This window comes from Agelaius tricolor, unplaced genomic scaffold, assembly GCF_023055355.1.
Source record: "Agelaius tricolor isolate 1412-34295 unplaced genomic scaffold, bAgeTri1.0.p SCAF_3, whole genome shotgun sequence".
In the NCBI taxonomy this organism is placed as follows: Eukaryota; Metazoa; Chordata; class Aves; order Passeriformes; family Icteridae; genus Agelaius; species Agelaius tricolor.
The window spans coordinates 47,287,012-47,307,741 of record NW_027269263.1 but is presented as its reverse complement, the minus strand read 5'-3'; the positions used below and the strand labels follow the sequence as shown (position 1 = coordinate 47,307,741).

The window sequence follows — 20,730 nt, the reverse complement described above, 5'->3', positions numbered from 1 at the left end:
AAAAGTGGACTGAAAGAAAATCTACTCAGCCAGAACAACCTTAACATCAGCACTTCAATATTTTCCTGTTTACTATGTATGAAATACAAACATATGACTGACTATTCTTGCTAACACATCATAAAGCAAAAAAAAGGCCTCATTAAACTGTTTCTGTGCATGTACATATTTTCTCATGTCTCCATCAGCTTGACTATTATTGTTTCACTACAGGTGGTCTTATGTGTTTATGAAACCAAATGTCCTTGTTTTGGGTGGGATAGAATTAATTTTCTTCCTGGTAGCTGGTACAGTGCTGTGGTTTGGATTCAGGATAAGAACAATGTTGGTAACACACTGAGGGTTTTGCTGTTGCTGGGCAGCACTCACTGAGGGACTTTTCAGCTTCTCCTTCTTCCCCGCCAGAGAGGAGAATGCCACGGGAAGCTGGGAGTGGACAGAGCCAGGACAGCTGACCCCAGCTGGCCAAAGGAATATTTCAAACCATATGGCATCATGCTAAACATTAAAAATGGGGGGAATTGGTTGGGGGGCAGCAGCTGTGCTCTGGGATGGGATGAGATGGGCATCAGTCAGTGGGTGTTGAGAAATTGCACTGTGCATTACTTTGCGTAATTATTATTATTATTATTACTACTACTATTTTCCCTTCCTCTTCCATTCTACTAAAACTGTCTTTTTCTGAACTCACAAGTTTTATCTGTTTTCTGATTGTCTCTCTTATCCCTGTGGGCAAGTGAGTGAACAGCTGTGTGATGTTCAGCTGCCTGCCAGGTTAAACCAAAACACATAGAAACAACTTAGTTCAAACAGTTTTATATGCACACAATCTAAAATAGAAGTTAATGATGATGTGAAATCAATTGGAACTCAGCAAGGGAAACGGATTTCAGTTACAGAGAAAGATTATAAAGCTCAGATGAGCTTTGGAAAACAAATAAATTTTAATATAATAAATAAAAGCGGCCTGGAGTTAGAAATTAAATTAGAAAGCATTTTTGAAGGCTTAATTATGATGCAGGTAGGAAAGAAGTGCTCTGTTTGGGTGACCATAAATATATTTCAGGAATATTGACAAATAAATACAAGAAATTAGTGATCAAGAGAAATCTGTTACCTTTTACCATTGTTCTATGAAACACGAGAAAAATAGAAAGGTTGCACTTAAAGACACACTTGATCTTCCATATTCTGCATTTTAGTCAAAAAGAGCATCCACTTTACATCTTAATTCATCACTTGCTGAAGTGAACAGAAGTCAGGAACACAGCATAGCACTGGTTAATTGTTGCATTTTTCCCTTCACATTCATTAAAAGTAGAAATATAAGTAGGCTTTTTTTCATTTTTTTTTCTCCCTTATAAAACTAATAGAGAAGCACATGGAAACAGCCTCCAGATAACAAAGTTGAAATCTGACAATGGCATAGAGATTAACACCTCCTATTTAAATTAAAGGACATAATCACAGACTTATGCTGTTTGTGTCCTAGCATGATCATAGAATCATGGAATGGTTTGGGTTGGAAGGGACCTTAAAGATCATCTAGTTCCAATCCCCTGATATGTGCAGAGAACCTTCCAGTAGTCCAGGTTGCTCGGAACCCCATCCAGCCTGGATCTGAGGATGGCAAGTTCACAGCTTCTCTGGGCAACCTCTGCCAGAGCCTCCCAATCCTTAGAGTAAAGCATTTCTTCCTGATATCTAAACCTACCCTCCTTCAGCTCAAAGCCATTCCCCCTTGCCTCACTACTTGCCCTTGTAAAAAGGTCCCTCTCTGTCTCTCTATCAGATTGCTTTCAGATACTGGAAGGCTGCTCTAAAGTCTCTCCAGAGCCTTCTCTACTTCAGACTAAACAGCCCCAACTCTCAGTCTGTCTTCATAGGAGAGGTACTCCAGCCCAGTGATCCACTCATGGGCCCTCCTCTGCGCTCATTCCAACAGTCAGCATTTTTCTTTTTTGCTGAGGACCCCAGAGCTGGACACAGGACTCCAGGCAGGGTCTCAGCAGAGCAGAGGGTGAAAATCACTTTATTCAGCCTGCTGCCCACACTGCTTGTGATGCAGCCCAGGGCACAGCTGGCTTTCTGTGCTGTGAGTGCACACTACTGCGTTGTGTTTTTTGTCCACAAACAACCCTAAGTCTTCTCACCAGGGCTGCTTTCAGTCCATTCTCTGCCCAGCTTGTATTTGTGATTGGATTGCCCCAACACAGGTGCAGGACCTTGCACTTGGCCTTGTTGAACTTCATGAGGTTCACAGAGGCCCCCCTCCCAAGCCTGTCAAGGTCCCTCGGGTGGCATCCCTTCTCTTCAGCAAGTCAACTGTACCACACAGCTTGGTGCTGTCAGCAAACCTGCTGAGGGTGCACTCGATTACTCTGTCCATGCCAACAGCAAAGATGTCCTGTGTAAGGGATTTCTAACTCCAGAGACCAAAGATATACAAGCTGAATATTCAAAATTCCTGAATAGAGAGGCACATGGGTTAGTTGAGCCCATTTTGAGTGGACACATGAATGAGTTCTGTTGTTCTTAGCTAACTTCAACAAACAATGTAAATCAAACATTCCAGATCACCCCAATGTCCTCACTTGGGTTAATGATTTTTGCCCTTTCATTTGGCACTCATGTTTTTTTTTTGACATCTGCTTTTGTTTCCAGCACTGAAACCTTCTGCTTATTTTATTATGGAAACTATGATATCTTCAGTTTGAGACGCCAGTGATCTCAGTAGTACTTAGAGACAAGGTATATAATAAATCAAAACTAAAATCACAATTGAGAATATCTAAATATTTATAGATGGTTATGAAAATTTCTTTTAAAATTAACATGTATTTGTTCACAAGAATTCTATCTTCCTACTGCTCAATAGCTCCATTATAAAAGGTCCAGGTTGCTTAAACCTATATAACACAAAGTCTTTTTCAGTGAGCAAATGAAAAAAAATCTTTTTCTACTACATCGCTTGGGCAGTGTAAAGTAATTCCAAAGTCTGACTTATCAAAGGCAGAATCAGGAAGATTCTGCCCAGAAGGGAACAATTTTTATTTCATCTGACTTTGGTAGGAAGAAAGCTTCTCTTAGTTTTTGAGTTGTATTGACACAAAGGAGTTGATCCAGGTTCTACACCTATTCATTTGGCAAAAGAAGAAAAAATGCTATTGCAAAATTTCAGACAAAACTAAAATCACTACAGAGTTATGACAAAAATAACATCTGAGAGAAAGAGATAGGAGAAATATATCAAAAGGGGAACATGCTTTGGAGTGATGACTTTAAAAGAATAAACCAATTCAATGTACACCTGTGCAAAGGTAACAGAGGCAATTCAGCAGATTTCTACAGCAGCAAAGGTTATCAGACAGTGTCAGGAGACTTCTGTAAAAGATGCAGAATGGGAAACAAGTGCTATTAGTTACAGAGATTTTTCTCAAGGTGTTAATGAAGCTCACTTAGGATCTGGCTGTCATCTGACACTAGAATAGATCAGTGACCTCAGAGAGTTAGAACATAATGAGATTTGAATTAAGAAATTAAGCTTCACAGACACTCATTTCATTTACTTGATTTTAATAAACCCTTTACAAATGCTGTCCTGCTTTTGACACTCATGAATATGAGTGGTCAGATTTGGGATGTGGAAATGTCAGCAAATCCTCTCAGCAATACCCTGGCAATCCACTTCCACAGTGGCATATTGTTCCTCTGCTGTCCTTCGATTGCCCAACCAAAGGGTGGTTGCTTGTCAAAGCAACTTGATGTCCATGGAAATTAAGGACCAAAGCAAAGCAATTAAATTCTTGAACATTTTTTTTTCTGTGGTTAATCCAGAAAAGCTTGTTTTGTACATGAGGAATGGATGGAGCTTCTTCTCTGTCATAAAAAGCAATATTTTTTTGAAAAATATTCTAGGAGTAACTTGCAGCTCTATAGTAACAGAGAAGACCACAGGCAGAAATAAAGCAAAATAACAGTAAAGTACCTTGTGTAGGGCAAGACATTTATCAGAAATTAAGGAGAAAACGTTAATTGAAAGACTATTGGTTTGTATTTGTCTATATGGAAATGCTCTTGGATTTTATCAAAATCCCACTTTTAGTAACTATTTTCTTACCTAGGCAATACACTTTAAAGAACTTTATAACAATTAATTACTTACTTTCTGGATACTTGTATCCTCAGTAAGGTACCTGAGCCTCAGATCAGAGCTCTCTCTCAACAGTATAACAGTCATAGCATGCTTATTAAGGAGACCTTGTATTTCCAAGCAATCACTTTAGAAGCTTCACTAAAAGAAAAGAATGTGCAAGAAGACTTGGTAAGATTAGTGTGCACAAGCAATGCCATGCATTAGGTATGCAGCAGAAGAAAACCAACTTGCATGTGAGACAAAACTCTGACAACAATGCAAATATATCCTCCATTTTCTGTCCTTGTGTACTCACTGCAGCTCTGACTGGTAATCACACACACCATAGGTCTTGAAACTCCAGTGGTGTGACCTAAGGTCCTCTGAAACGGCAGCAGACAACTGTGTCTGCATATGAGGCTAAATTAGGAGTACCGCTGGTTTTCATCCCTGTGAACTTTTCACCCAAATATCTCTCTAGTTCAAAAGGTATTTTTGTCACATATCAATCTTGAAAATGTTTTGAAAGCTTCAGGACACCAAATACCCAGGTAAATAAGAATGAATGAGAATGCAAAGGCTGGTACATACCCTTCTGCCCTCCACGCAGCGCTGGAGCTCGGGCTTGGCCAGCACAGAGTGTCGGCAGCCGTGGGGCTGCCACGTTATTGCTCTCCAGTCACAGGTCCTGTTGTCAGAGCAGCTCAGGCAAGGGACAATCCATTGCCCTGGAAAACAGCAATAAATGTCAGCACCTCCTCTGTATTCTTCTGAGTGGTTTTATTACACAGGAAGCAAGATATTTTTGGATATTTTACTCATATATGAGTAAAAAAACCTCATAAGGGAGTTCCCCCTAAATTAAATGCCCTCCAACCCTTTGAAGAGACTATTTCCTGTCACTGTGTTACGCTCTTTTCATTTAGTTAGGGTGGGAGTCTTTTCCTTTCCCTGAAAGAGCTGCAAATGCTCAAATTTGACAGCTATTTGTGGGTTCATTTCTCACTCAATGTTGCCCTTCTTGTAGCAGCTTGTCCTTTTTTAACAGAAGGGATATGAGAAAGAGAAAATGGGTGAGGAGATTGAATGCAAAAAGAAAATATTCACATTCAGACATATCTGAAGATTAATTCTCATTTACAATGAAATATCTAAAGGTTGGATATATGGTTGAGAGCAACTAATATAAAAATGAAGCAAGATTAAAACTTTCCTTCCAAAACACTATTTCTTTTTAATTTTTGAGAATCCAGAGGACTGTCCCAGACTACACAAATACATTTCAGAAAATGACAGTAAAGTGCAATTAATAACATATGTGACTTATTAGAACCTGTTCTTATTTACAAAAATGATTTTGAAGATTAGGAGCACAAAGTGATCAGTGGGTTTTAGTAATCCCTTATCTAAAGTTAAATGGTTTTGTTATTTTGATTTTCTAAAACTATTTCTTTGCAAAATCCTGCTAGAAGCTTGCAGGATTTAATTTCTGAAGGAAGACAGAAAAACTTTTGAGTTGCCTTTGTATTCAAATGAACAAAAGAAACTATTTTTCTAGATCTTATAAGTACACAGTGCTGACAGCATCTCCCAGTGCCTATGTAACTGCCAGCAAAACCTTCTTTTGTTCATATTAAAGGCATTACACAAAGAGGAGTGCAGAGGCCTAAGGTCCTTGTGTCAGTGCGATTGGGCCTTTCTACCTCAGATGGGTTTCTCACCGCAGCCCAGAAAACAGCCCCAAAATCAAATACTTGGAGATCAGACTGGCCTTAGAATCTGTCCCCACGACCACTACCAGGCAGCTGTGTCTGATGGGTTGCTGCTGCACAGGAAGCCACAGCCAAGAAACCCAAGGCTGCCTTTTGATATTTCACCTGGCCAGGGACTGAGGGGAAGGCTCAGCAAAGAAACCCTGGAGGATCCTCATGGTCTTGGGAGAGTCAGCTGCTACCTCAGGAGCAAAAGAATTTCCAGGAGGCAGCCTGTGCTTCTACTTAGGCAAAAGTCCAAGTGACTATGTTTTGGAAAGTAGCATGGTGAGTAATCTTACCAGATAAAGAAGTCCTTCTAAATAAAATTGAGATTTTTTTTGTATGGGAGCCCCCACTGGTACATCTAAGGGACAAATACATCCCACAGTGCCACAACCATGCAATACCAATTTCTATGTACCCTGCAGAGCTGCCCCTATTCTGCCCTGAGCAGAACATACACCACCCTCAGATGCACTTGTTGATTTGGAGAAAACTATAGCAGACTGAACCTAACCAAGACCCTGGACACTGGCTTTGAGCATGCTGTGGTTCAGTGAGAATAACCCAGCTTTGCCTGTTCCCATGGGCATGGGTGCCTTGTGGAGGCTGTGCTGGACAAGCAGCCCAGTTCACAGCATGGACAGAGGAAGGAGGGACACTTGGGACTATGGTGGGAGGGTGCAAGCAGGAAGATAGAGATATCCCATGCTTCTTGCTCAGAGGAGTTTCAAACTTGCGTTTTCTGCATCCTAATCACACAGTGGAAGGAAATATTCCCCACTCAATTAAGCACCACTTTAAAGTTCAAAATTCATTAGGACAGGAAAATAGCATGCTTGTAACCTGGTAATTTTTGTATGACAAGAGAGATCTGAACTTTGGTCCCTAAGAGAGATCCTATGTAGAATTTTTATCAAAGGGTTAAATTGAATCTTTATCTGAAGTTACAAAGTGGATAATCAGGTTCTGGAGCAGGGAGTTCTCTTCCAAATTAATACCCTCCTCTGCTGGAACCCCAGAGGCTGAATTTAGGCAATTTCTCTTGCTGTAGCCTCCCAGTGCTGGCTGTTGTGAGTCCCTTACTCATGCTGACCCTCCCTTGGCTTTGAGGTCCCTTGCTCCAGGCTGTGGCCTCCTGGCCACCACTGGGGCCAGGAATACTTTGACCCTCCAAAATTTCTAGTGCCACTTGTGGATCTTGCTGTTGGCTCCCACTTTGCAATCCATGACTGAATGGTCATTCCCAGCTTCACAGCAGTCTCATGAGGAAATAAAAGAGTACCAGGTCTCCAATAACCCAGCAATAGGTACCATGCCAACACTTTTTACTGCTTTGTATCTTTTGACTAACAGAGCAGGGACAGAATGGTTGGTTGGTTTGGATTCCGGACTCAGACCCTGCCACTACTGTAGAGGTCTTAATAAATAATCTGAGTGATGTTTCAGATAGTGACCTATATTTTAAACTTATATGAAAACTCAGTATTTTTTTCCTGATGTTGTAATTTTTCTTTCAACCCAAATATATAAAAGTTCTGGCAATGTCTAAAACATATGAGATTCCTCATCTTATGGAATTTTCTTTTAAAAATCCCATACTTTTACGAACTGATTTGGTTTAAGCTAATAAACTAGAAAAGTAGAACTATATAAAATGAATTTTGAGGAGCCAAGATATCTGAATAATAAAAGTTTAAACCTTGGCAACTGAAGGTGATAAGTAACTTTTGAAAAGCTTCTTTTAAATAGTTTGGTTTATGTTCAATAGCTCCCTAGGTATATTAATGAAAAACATAGATCAGTTTTTGGTATAGGCTAAAGGTTAGTGGCAAATTTAAAAAAATTTGAGAACATGGATATATGGAGATAAATTAGTATTTTTAGGAAGCACTAGCATTTAATGTTAACAGAATAATTCCTGGTTTTGTATTTACATAGGTGTTTTAATGATGCATGAAAATTTATACATTTTAAATCCAACTATTATGAACTTTTCCTGTTGCAATTTCCCAACAATTGGTCAATGCATTTTTAACCTTCAAAAATAGGACTGTGTTAGAAGATAAAATGAATCGCATAAAAAAGAAGACAACATTAAAAAATTGCAAACAATATTAGTTTGGAAATTAGGCTTATTTTCTATAGCAATTTTAAGTTGCTCTTACCCACTTATATAAGTCAGCAGCACATAATGCAGCTCTCAGCACCATTTCAATCAGGCAGCATTTTGTGGTGCTTCTGGCAAGAGCGTTAACACTGGCTCTATCAGGCAAGGGCAGGTTTACCAACAATTAAGTGAATGAGAGCAAGAGAAACACATTGTTAGTTTCATCACAAATTAAAAATTGGCATAATCAAACTTTTATGAAAACCTGTAGGTAGGAGGTTTCCACAGGAAGGGTGAAAGCTGGATTTTTGGCTCATTAGAGTAGTTATCAGTTGCGTACATAAATCTTCTGCTTAAGATATGAGATTAAACATTGCCAGTACTCCCTAAATCTGTTCTCATAAAATGGCATGAAAAGAAATATACTTTCAAAATAATTAGTTAGGATTGCTTACTTTCCATTTTAAAAATATTAGCCTAAAATCAAAAGTTTTAACCAATAAGAGCCGTATACTTAATTTGATAGTTTTGCTTTTTCTTTCAGCCTCTTTCATTTATCCTTTTACATTGTCATAGCCACAATTAAACATATTTTGCTTTCAAATTTAAAATCAAGACTTTTCTATAGTGCCAAAAAATTATCACTGTAAAGAGAAAATACTATTCTAGCTTGGTAATTCAAAGTCTAAATATTTAACCTACACTGATGCTAATTTTTTGATTTATGACTGCTTTACTTTTGTATTTGGTGTTTATTTTGTACCCAAAGATCTTCAAAGAGCTTTTTCTCTGAGAATAGGCTATGGAAGTAGTTTTCTTTTTGTTCTAGCTGTATTTTTTTCTTTTGACAGAATAAATAGCTTTAGGCCTATGGACTTACATCCAAACTGAGATTTACTCCTTGTAACCAAGGGACTCATTCATTTATTTGGACATCAACTTATGTTTCTGCTGGATCCAAATCCAGACAGCTGTTGAATGTAGAGAAAGATCACACAGAATTATTTTAAACTAGATACATTTGTAGGAAAAATGGAAAGTGGGATATAATTAAAACATATGCATCACAGCAACAGAAAATTAGAAGTGAATCTGTGATATCTTACACACCAGATTTTGTTATTGCTACAAACCACATTTCTACAGAGTGTAGTAACCTGATTCACCTGCAGGAATTTAGCACAAGTTGGGTTCTCATGGTCTCTTTTAGTTCTCTTCCTCTCTTTCCCTCTGAGAAGTCAAACACAGTTAATGTCTGCCGACTTCTGTATTATTGGTAATGCAACAATATTGAACAAAGGGCTAATTTTGATATGATAGCCTGGTTCAAACCAGATGTGAATCAAAGGAGAACTTCTGAAAGAAAGAAGATTTTTTGGTAGATAAATCATAATTTCATTCCGTGATGTAAAATGAAGGAAAGACACTTCCTCTGTTGTATATTCCAATTTGAATTTATTGATTATAAGAGGGACAGAGAGAGAGAGAGAGAGAAATTGTATAAATTAAGTGTATATTTGTTAACGTGCTGAGCTTCCTTTAAAGAACAGTGCCATGGTGACTAAGAGAGAAGGAAGTCACTTCTGTGTTTGGCTGGACCCGAAATTACTGTCTCTGCTCTACATCAAAGGATTAGAAATGAGTCATGAAACCCTGGTTGTACTGAACTATAAAGCAGCCTTCTAAATTTTAGCATTAATGTCAGAAGAAGTAAGGTGATATCTTTATCTCTGCTGCTCCACCTCACCCTCTGTACATAGCTTGAGGACATTGTATGACATCTACTTCTGCAGAATTTTTGAGTTATCTTCTGAGGGGAAATGACATGGCTTGGCTTCTATGAAAATGTAACTTATTTAAGAAATATTAGTGCTTTAGCAGGGAATTTGCCATTTGGCATTCTTCATTGCCAGGATTGGTACATCATTTGGCTGCTACAAATTTGGAATGATCAGTTCAATTTATTGTGCATAGGTTAGTGCATGTCCACAGCAAAGAGTTAATACTGTTTCTAGTTTTTCTTTGAAAAGTGCATGAGTTAATTTTCAGAAAAAAAGGGGGATAAAATACAAACCTTTTGTGTCTCCAGCTTCACAGGTCTTAAACACTGTCTGTGAAATTGCTGCGAGGTATTCATGAGAGAGAGGCTGCAAGCCACAGGACTCCTCTGGGCGAATTTTGGAACCACAGTCCTGAAATAAATAGAATCTGTGAAAATGACAGCACTGTGCCCATCCATATCACCTTGAAATCCTCTTCAAGAGTAAAAAATTTATTTGGGATAGTTTTGCAATTAGTTCATCCTTAGCTCTTCAATATATAGTTTAATATGAAATTCAGAATCCTTTTTCCATTCAGACAAAGGTTTTGCAATAAATTATCCCAATCCACAGTAAACATACAAGATACTACATTTGCTAAAGATATAAGAAAATTTATTAAGGCAAACAGATACCTTTCATGTAACATCATGTTGTCTTTACATATTATATAATCTCTACCTATTCGCCCTTAGGAATTTTGTATGCCTATTTGTAGTCATATGGGATTCATTTCTGTGATGAAATGCCCCAAAATAGCTTCAGGAGATACAGGTGCTTAAAGGAAAAAAAATCTATTTTCTAAAATGGTACAAAAATTAATTTCACACCTGTTGCATAGTATCATTCACTGTTGCCATGATAATATGCTACATCTAAGATCCTGTGCCTAAATTACACCAATGAGCAAAAGACAATTAAGTCCTAATAGAGACAAGGTACTGACAGTAGAATATGTGCCATTGCACACAGTAATATGAACACATCTTGGAATTTTGAAAATACTGGTGGTTCTTGATTATGCAATCAAAAGGCAATGTCTCACAATTATTCTGATCTCATTGAAGTCCATGGTGGTGAAAAAAAATTAGAAGAAAAAAATCTTCCCAGGGGCTTCAGAGGTTTATGGTCGTATTTGTGCATAAATAAGCCATAAAACAGTGGTTATATGTGGATTGTCCTGTACTCTGCTTAATCTCTCTAACTAGGGAAACCTGTAATGACAAAATGAATGGCACAGTATCTTCCAGTATTAAACTGTGTTTTGGAGTCTCTAGCTGTTAAATATAGCTATTTAACAGTATAACTTCAACTAACATTAACATCAGAAAGTTCCTACCTTGCAGTAAAACAATTTGCACAGGACTTCACAAGAGAGACCCAAATTCTTGAATGTGTTGCCATTGCCCTCAACATAGTGCCATAAAATGACAGGGATTTCCTTGTTCATTCTGCCCAGGGTATGTGTTTAAGCAAACAAAATTTTATTTTAATTGCATTTATTGGGCAATACCATTAACAACAATTTTGTGTGGCTGGGTTTTTGCTAATTACAACCAACATGCAGGAACTATGTAACTGATTCCCTTTGACTTTGGTGTGCAAAGGACACTGCTTGCATTTAATTTTTAATTCACATCTAAACTGTCATGTCATGAGAGATCGTGAATCACTGAACAAGACTTATTTGTTTAATTTTTACCTTTGTAGGAGACCATCATTGACATATTTATTACAATATGCAAAATGAATCTGTGGCAGCTACAGATTTACTGCAGCTCCATAAATATATGGCACACTGAGGGTTTTTCTAAATGCATGTAGATTTTTTTTATTGTTTTCTTCCGGTGCTGTGGCAACATGACATCCTTTCCTTGCCCAAAGATGAAACATCTTGTGATCTTAAGTATGTTTACAAAAGATACTCATGGCAAAGATGAGAGCCAGACATGTAAACTTAAATGATAGTTGTTGCTCTGTGTCTGCTCTTCCTGCCAACCTTCATTGTTAGAAGGGAGACATAAAAAGGCCCTTGTAATTTCTGGATTGGAATCAAAAGAAAAGTTCCCTTGCATTATGTACTTTAGTGACTATAAGATTGGTGTGGCTTTTTGCTAGTAAACTTCCTTTTATCTTTATGGAAGATTTTCTGGGCACTAGCAAATAAAAGAGGAATAAAGCTTTCTTCTGTACATCTACATAGCTTTTAAACAACATCAGTTAATACTTAGAGAGTGAACATTTCTGGAGTCCATCTACTGTGTGAAATGACAATTTCTTGTCTCTTTCAGATCACACTATAGTGAACCTGATTCTTCATAATGTTTTAGTGTTTAAGAATGAAACAGATGAAACAGATTTACAAGGCTGTTACACTACTGAGTTTTCTCAGTTCTTACCTTCAAATTATTTGGGCTATTAGTTCATGGTATTTAATTTATTTATAGTCTGGGTGCCTAATTTAATAAGAATTTTGTTTGTTTAGTTCACCTTTGAATAACCAATAACTATATTTCCTCTCAATTATGTACTTATGCATATACATATACATACATAGCTTTGATCAGACATATATAAAAATAGTAAAAAAAAATCATAACTGTACAGTTTCAAAATTACACAGGTAGAGACAGAGAGAGAAATGAACAAAGCATTATAAAGCCGACCCACACTCATGCAACTGATGTAATGGGATGAATGTTGTACAGTGAAGACCATTGTACATGCAGTGATAGTTCAGATTCAGAAATCTAATTTAACCATTAATGGATTTTTAATTGTTGTGGTACCTTTTTCACCACCTCCACCTTAATGAAAAATGATTACTCTGAAACTGCAGTAAAATAAAAGAAGGCAAGAAGCCCTTGACTTTCCTGAGAGAAGTCATACCATTAGGGAAAAAATGTCCATCTGTGTTCATTTTAACAGTTGGTGCTCCAGCAGTGACAAAGCACCGTAACTAAAATAAAGTTACTTTTAACATCTACACCTGCTGCTACCTATCAGCTCAAGAAGGCATTTTTAAGTAAAAAGGAAGGCTTTTCAATACTTTTATGGAATAATCCAACTCTGTTCATTCACAGCTGTGGCTAAAACCATAATTTTTGGTGGAAGTAGACCTTTGTTAATGAATTGAGTGCTTTGGAAACTCCCACCCAGAATGCCTGCATACAGGCTCTACAGTCAGCTACTCAGTAAAAGACCTTCTGTCATTTATATGAAAACCCCTAACAATCAATGGGAGTGGTGGGCTCAATGCTGAAAAACAGGCAATTTCTGCTTTAGTACTCATCTCTGAAATTCTACCCAGCCCAGACCACTGAAGACTACCCCTACCAGTCCAATAAGGGATCAATATATCAGAATGTTTTAAACAAAATAACAAGAGAAATATAACTAAGATCACAGGAATTTGTTTTAGTGTTGCATACAAGCAATATGTAGCTAAAATCCTGCATCTTTTTAACATCCAGAACCCATGCATGGGTGAGAACTGGTGGATCAGATAAACCGCACTGAGTGTTCTTGGTAAAGAAGGTGTGAGACCCCTCCAGGCGTCAGTTCTGACCCTGCGGTCTCTCGGCCAGCCTTGCCCATCAACCTGGCAGGTCACCCAGCCACCTCCTGCAGGCACTGCAGCCCTGCCTCCTCTCAGGGTGTGCCAGGGCTGTCTCACTCCTTTTGACTGCACTTTAGACATGGCAGAATAAAGCTCCATGTGAAAGAGCTAATTTAGAGCTCTTTTCTGCTGGTCTTTGTAGGCTCACTGACTGAACTTTATTGGATCTGCTTCTATTTAAGCTGACCTGAGTTTCTCATGAAATTCTTTCATGTTTCTTTAGTGCATCTTTTTTTACTATTTCACACATGACTAAAAATGAATGAAAAGTGATTAAAACGATGTTATGGAAGGACTTCTAATAAAATCAGTCAAAGAGTGAGCTCATGAAATAGGGAAACTATATCACATTGCTAGAGAATAAATTGTGGACAGATGGATTAGTTCCATTCTATCAACTTTCTTAATAAAGTTAAGGAATAAATGCAGGAACAACTGAAACTTCTGTGTGTGCACAATAGGTCTAGAGACCTGTCATAAGGAGAGGCATTCTATCAAGACATTTCAGTTCTCTACTGCTGTTGGATGGGAAACAATGACTATAATTAGTCATCAAGCACTGTCTAGGACATACATAAAGACATTGTCTAATCAAAAGACAAAGCCATTAAACAGAGAATATAGGATTAATGGGATGACCTCATGGAGTAACATGTCCTTGTGCTGCAGTTAATTTTTAAAGCACAGAAACTGTATTTCATACTACCACAGTATTTTCATCAGGAACCTAGTAAGTTCTATCTGCAAATATGGGATAATAGTGACCCCAAAGACTGTCACAAATAACACATTAAAAGACTATGAGATGTTCATTTACACACAGATCTGGAAGGGACCATAAAAAAACTATAGAAAAGGGGTCTGGGCACTCCTGGGTGGAAAAATGCAGTGCACAGACATCAGTAGGAGATCAGGAATGATACGAAAAGCTGAGATACTGGTCATGTTGTCAGGGCATCAGAGAAGAGTTTGATATATGGATAAAGTACAACCATCAGTCTTAATTGATTTTAAGTTCTTAATTGTGCTATTCATGCTGTTACTATAATAGTATTGTTTCTTAAGAATAGCATACCCTAAATTGCATGATATTTCTCATTCCCAAATTTCTGCATATAAAATTTCTTTGAGAATAATGTCACATGCTTTAACCAGTGACTGAAGATTGTCATAACTACAGAGCTCCTTTACTAACTGCTAAAAAATTTTGAAAATCCCAGTAGATGCCTTTCCACAAAGACTTTAAGCATTTGCTATTTATATGGACAAATAAATTTCATCCTGATAATACAGCAGATGCAGTGTCTTCCTCTGCACTCAGAATGCTAACCTCAGAGAAAGCTATGAAACTGTTTCAAGAAAATATTACAAGTTCCATAACACTAGTTTAGTATCTTTTATGTGCATGGGGAATAGAAAAGAATCCTTTTAATCTATGAAGGATTTTGATTCAATTCCATTTTATATGCACATCAGTTAGACCCTATCTACCTTCCTGCTCCCAAACAGTTAAAGTGCTGCATTTGTGAGCCATAGAACAAAATTATTCACATGAGACCTAAAAAGTATGAGTCTTAATTTAGCAAAGTCTCGTGAATTATCATTCTGAACAGCTCAGAGATCAGTTGAACCAAGACAACTAAATGTGAAATCCAACTCCAACTCCATTAAGAACAGAATATCAGAAACTTAAATTTTGGAAAATGTTTCAAAATGTACCTAATTATAACTACAGAGGGGTTGTTTGGGGTTTTTTTTCAGTATTTGTAGTTAACATCTGCATGGATTTTTCAAGTGCTTTCTTAGCGAACATGTTTTCCTCATGAAGCTAATTTTTCCCAAGCAAGAACACTGATGATTTCCAGCTTTTATGCTTTATAAACAAAGTACACAAAACAAGAAAGAAGAGGAATTAAAAGCATTTAGTATTTACTCCTCCCTAAAAGGAAGATAAAACAGGAACAAAGAATAATAGATAAAGAGAGGCATTTTGCTGTTTATGTTCTGGTGTTTTTTTGGTTTAAAAAGTGATATGATAATGTTGACCTGGAGACTTTAAGAGCTGCATCAGTTTTTGATTCTTGTTTTGTCCTCTTCTCTGCATCTTTTTAAGTGCAAGCTATGAATGTGAACTGACTTGAATTTTGCCAAGTCTACTATTTGAAAATGGGGAATAGCTTGAGAAAACCATGTGCTTTGACAGTGCAAAAAGTAAATGTTTTAAGTGATAACCAAAGGAATTATTACATATTTATGTTTCTCTCAATAAAGTGCTGAGGTGACCCTGAATTTTTTCGCTGGTAATTAGGTAAAAAATGTTCAATATTAGTTGGGAAATCCTACAGTCTTGTGTCTTTTTATAAGGAGCATTCATCTCTGCCCTCCCATGCTCAGGGTATATGGCATTCACAGATCACACTGCAGAAAGATCTGTACTCTGAGCCTCCTAACTGCAAGAAGCACTTGAGCTCTAGCATTGTCCCTTTGATTTAGGCTATGACCTTTATATCACAGCCATGACAAACACAGCAGAACTTCTCAGACTGAAAAATTATCACTACAATCAGGAAGTATGAAAAGGGATGAGAGAAAGAATTTAATTGGAAAGCATTACTGCTCCTTCATGATTTCTTAAGTTGACAATGAATGCAATGCATTGAAAGAGCATGTTAGCCTAGGACTTGGTACAGTGAGCTACACATCTGCCAACACTATTGTTGAAGCTGCTTTTCACAGTAAGCAAGGCTTGCAGATATGAACTCAGTATTTCAGGGTATACTTTAACAAAAGTACTTCTCATTTCTAGCACCAAATCCTTTAGATGGTGAAGTACATTTATTAACTTTTTTTTTTTATTTAGGGCCTGGGGCACACTAAGATTAGGATTTGAAGGAGAGATTTAGGATGTTTGAGTCCAATTCACAACTCTGCCTCTTATTTTCTCTATCTTGGAGTTCCATCCAACACTATTCACCCTTGTAATGTACGATCTCAAACCACCATCCTCCTAAGTGCCAAATTGTCTTGTCTTGAGCATAGGCAAAGCCACGCACAGCTCACAGAGATATTTAAGTTGGCCTCTTTGACACTAACAGAATTTAAAAATTCCTTTGCCAATAATGCTTAATAGGTGTTCTCAGGACATGTTAGCGGGAGTGTGCAGTGCATAAAGCAGTAATTGGTATTTCCCTCGTAGAACATTTCCCTGTGATGTAGAAAACACAGTTAAAAGTTTCACTTTGAACTGACTGGCAGCAGAGATTTCAGTTCAAGCTCCCAATGTTTTCCCTCCAGCCAGGGGGCTGCAGGGTATTCTGGTCAGTTCTGTCTCAGGCTCTCACAGGAAGCTGGTTGCATTTGCTTTGAACACACAATTAAATGCTGACTTGTAAAGAGCCTTGGACCCACTGTGTCCATAGACTAGGTGTGTATAAGGAACATAGGCTGAAACTGGATGGAGGGAGCACCGTTAGGTGCCTGTTAACTGCTGTGTGAGAAAGAACTGACCAAAGTAGGTACTTAGATCCCTGAGAGATCATGTGGCAATTCAAAGTGGAGGACAGGTTCTTTTGTAACCTAAGACTGGATGTATAACTCCCATAGAAAGGTAATTCTAAGATACTTTCCTTTCTTTATCACTATCTGTGGGGGAATATATCTGACTCCCTAATCACTTTGTTGGCACAGAGAGAGTCTTCTCAAGATATACAAATGGAACTCTTCTATTTCAGGTTTAACAAAGGGCTGTACCCAAATATTTTTTTTCCTCTGTCTCTGCATGTGTGTGTGTGCTTTCTTCCCCCCAGTTATATCCAATGTTCTACTAGAAAAAACATTAAACCTTTCTCTGCAAGCTTTATCTCACCAACGCTCCCTCCACAGTACATAATGAGCCTAGTTACACTGCTTGGACATTTTCTGTTTCCCTAGACCTTAGGATTCCTAAATCTCTCTCTGTCTCCAACTGATTTCTCTGGACTCTCCTCAACATTACCTGAACATCAGAAAAGGAATGTAACACTGATTTTTTTTTTCAGCAAAATATTAATCATGAATAGCAAACTGGTGACTGCCAAAAAGCATGCAAAAGAATGGAATTCTGCAAGATCAGTTCAATAGGACCACTAATTCTGTTTCTTTTGCTTCCTTTATGTGATTAAAAAAAAAAAAGGAACATCAGTATTTCCTCTCTTACTCTAAATTTTCTAAACTGAACTTAAAGGGGCCCAAAGGGCTGAAAAGGTATTAGTGAGCCATGGATAGACTGAAAACAAGATTTCAAAATGTAATGTAATGTACATAATGTTGGCTTCAGGGCAAATTAAAATGTTTTTTGTTTAAGGAATTGCTTCACACACTGTTTTATACAGAAATTCAGTTCTCCATGGTATGGTATGTATTAGAATACACATCGCAGCCACACATGGTCTGGGGAATACTGAGAAAGCCATTTACACAGGCTCAGAAACACCAGGTAGAAGGCTTCTGAAACTGTTTTCCCAGACAATGCCAAAAAAACCTGTGAGTTCCTGTTGTTCATGTAAAGACAAAGTCTACAGAAGAATGGAAGCTTCACTCTAAAGAAAACTACACTTATATGTGTAGGCAACAGGAGGAATTTCCCTTTACACATCTGCAGTCTGCACTGACACGTGTTTGCAGAGAAGCCACGGGCTCTGATGCTGCCTGTCTCTAATGATGGCCCAGGGAACACAAAGGGTCAGATCCTCAGAGCAGTTGTGTTCAACACTTGATTAATTTCAGTCAACTCCCAAGAGCCAAACACCCTCCACTTCAGACAACAATATCACTGGTGAAAGGACCTACTCTTGCTCACTGGTGAGTGTTCCAAATGGTTTTTCTGCTCAAGCACAAACTGAAAAATATCATCCAGCTACATATAGACAGTCAGGGGGACACGAGGCCCCCATTGGGTCACACTTGAGCTTGGGGACAGGTTTTCTGTGGAAGGCCATCTCATCCACTACTGCTTCTCATCTGAAAGGTGGCAAGAAGAAAAGAGGCACCTGAAATAGGTATCTGCTCATTGCAATGACCCCACTCTGGGCAGGGGTCATCCCTACATCTTGAGCTTTCCCAGCAGCTCAGTGAGAGGCAGGTCATAATGCCTGGCAATCCTGCAAGCAGCTGCCTTACCCTTCTTTATTGGCCTCTGTTTTTAAAGTGACCTTCATTAAAGAAGCCATCTCTGATAACGAATCAATCTCTGAGACTTTTCTGGCCAAAGATCAGACCCTTCTCTTATTAAGACATTAGGCTGTTTGCTTAAGTTAGTCAAGAGACCTTGAGAAAGTATATTTTTAGATAGAGGACATTTACACAAATCTTCCTAACTTTAACCAGCAAATACATAATGAAAAATCTATTACTGATGTACAGTTTAGGCAATGTTGCCTATACAACAAATGTGAGGGCTAAAACTAAGAATATGTAAATGACACTAGAGAAAGTACCAGTGCAAATGTCTGGGACACATGGGCAGTGCATGGATAGGTCTCCATCCAACACTGTCCATAACTCCAGCTGCAGCTACTTATATTCAGAATGTGCTGTGTAAGCCCATGGTAGTGCAGAAAGTATGACTATGACTTTATGTTTGAAAGAGAGTCAGATGATGGGAAGATTAAAGAAGTGATGGGGTTTTTTTTCTCCTTTCTTCCTCTTCAGTTAAAAGCTTTGGTAAAAATAAAATTACTTGAAAGGAATTAAGTCAACATCATTTGAGACTAAAGTTTCTTGGAAAACACTCATAACAGAGACTATCAAAACAGAAAAGATAAATACATTTACAGACAGAATCTGGTTATCATTTCTGCTTCCCTTAAACCACACTGTGGCTTACCATAAAAAAATAATGAAGGACTGATTTGACTTTGAAAATCATTATGTATTTCATTCAAAAGAGCCTTTGAGTTAGAATATTTTCATTGATGTCTAATAGCTGTGACCAGCACTAAATTTCACATATTCCCAGATACTCATTTAATATACACAGCTGGGACACAGAAGTAAGATGGGAAAGTTTGTTTTCCTAGAACACCTAAAAATCTAGCTATGTAGTGATTTATTTTCTAAATTATAATGGGTTTGAAAATGACTCTAATGAATTTGCAGCATACTGGCTGCTATAATCACAGAAGTGAATATAATGTATTTTTACTAACCATGATCTCTTTTAAAAGATACTGAATAAAGGTTTGCCTTCTGGTGGACAGCAGACTGAAAGTTACAAGGTTACAGCTTCATGGCTCACAGAACAACAGACTGCATGCAGGTAGCTCTCACACATGGACAGAAACAGATTGCAAGCAGTTAGTGCCAAATACGCAGGCTGGAGTTAGAGCTTGCTGTGCCTTCTCCAACAGCCTCCTTGCAGTAATTTACTACAAGTACTTTTCATTCAGCTAAAGTAATCAAGCAGTCAGTAGTTGAACATGACCTCCCTCAAAAAAACCAAATACTTCTGAAAACCAAATGCTGTGCTTAATGACTATATTTATTCTATTGCACAAGGCATGGTAAGTGATGCTGAGCTGAAGTCTTGCTTTGATAAATATTGAGATCACATTAGCGCAGAGATGGGACATAGTGGAAATAGAAATAAAAAAAACCCTTACAAATAAAAATTTAGGCTCTGTCAACAAGGTATTAAGGCAGTTAATTACATCTCATTGGACACAGAATTTTCCCTGACCTATACAAATACTTTCATACAGAAATTCACTCTCCCTTATAGGGAGACATCTGGAAGATTTCTGTGATTTACTTCAGGTCTGGGGAGCAAAGAGGATGCAAACAATGCAGTCAGCTTAGCACAACAAAGATAATTGAATCAAAGTGACTCAGATTGTTTCCACTGAGATGTTAGAAACATGTTAACTACTGTTTTTCTCATAAGGATAGAGGTTACACTTGGATCTGGGCAATGTTCCCAGCCCAGGTGAAACTCACTCACCAAGATTCATCACTTCAAAGGAATAACTCTCTGTAGAGCTGTGGACTCCTCCACCTTTCGTAATTATTTTGAGTCAGCCTGTGAAGTGTTTAGTGTTTAACTTTCTTGTGTCTACTAATAAAATTAATTACTGTAAATTCAGCTTTCTGGAGATGTGGAACAAGTTTTTCCTTCAGCAGATTTGGCATGGATACATTCACATCCTGTAGCAAAACCTTACACATTATGACTCACATTGTTTTTCTGATTGAAAGGATTATTTAATGACAAGAAATGTTACCTGAGCAGCTCTGAAATAATGGATTGAATATCAGAG

The 20,730-nt window shown here is 37.9% G+C and overlaps 1 protein-coding gene across 1 annotated transcript in view; it reads right to left on the bottom strand.

Annotated features, from left to right (window-relative positions):
• Nucleotides 1-20,730, bottom strand: part of CPED1 (cadherin like and PC-esterase domain containing 1) — a 143,770-nt gene that overhangs the window by 14,426 nt on the left and 108,614 nt on the right. The window contains exons 17-18 of the mRNA XM_071423728.1: nt 10,074-10,191; nt 4,727-4,863 (exon numbers count right to left, since the gene is read on the bottom strand). Coding sequence (XP_071279829.1) covers nt 4,727-4,863; nt 10,074-10,191 — 255 coding nt within the window. The remainder of the gene's footprint in view (nt 1-4,726; nt 4,864-10,073; nt 10,192-20,730) is intronic.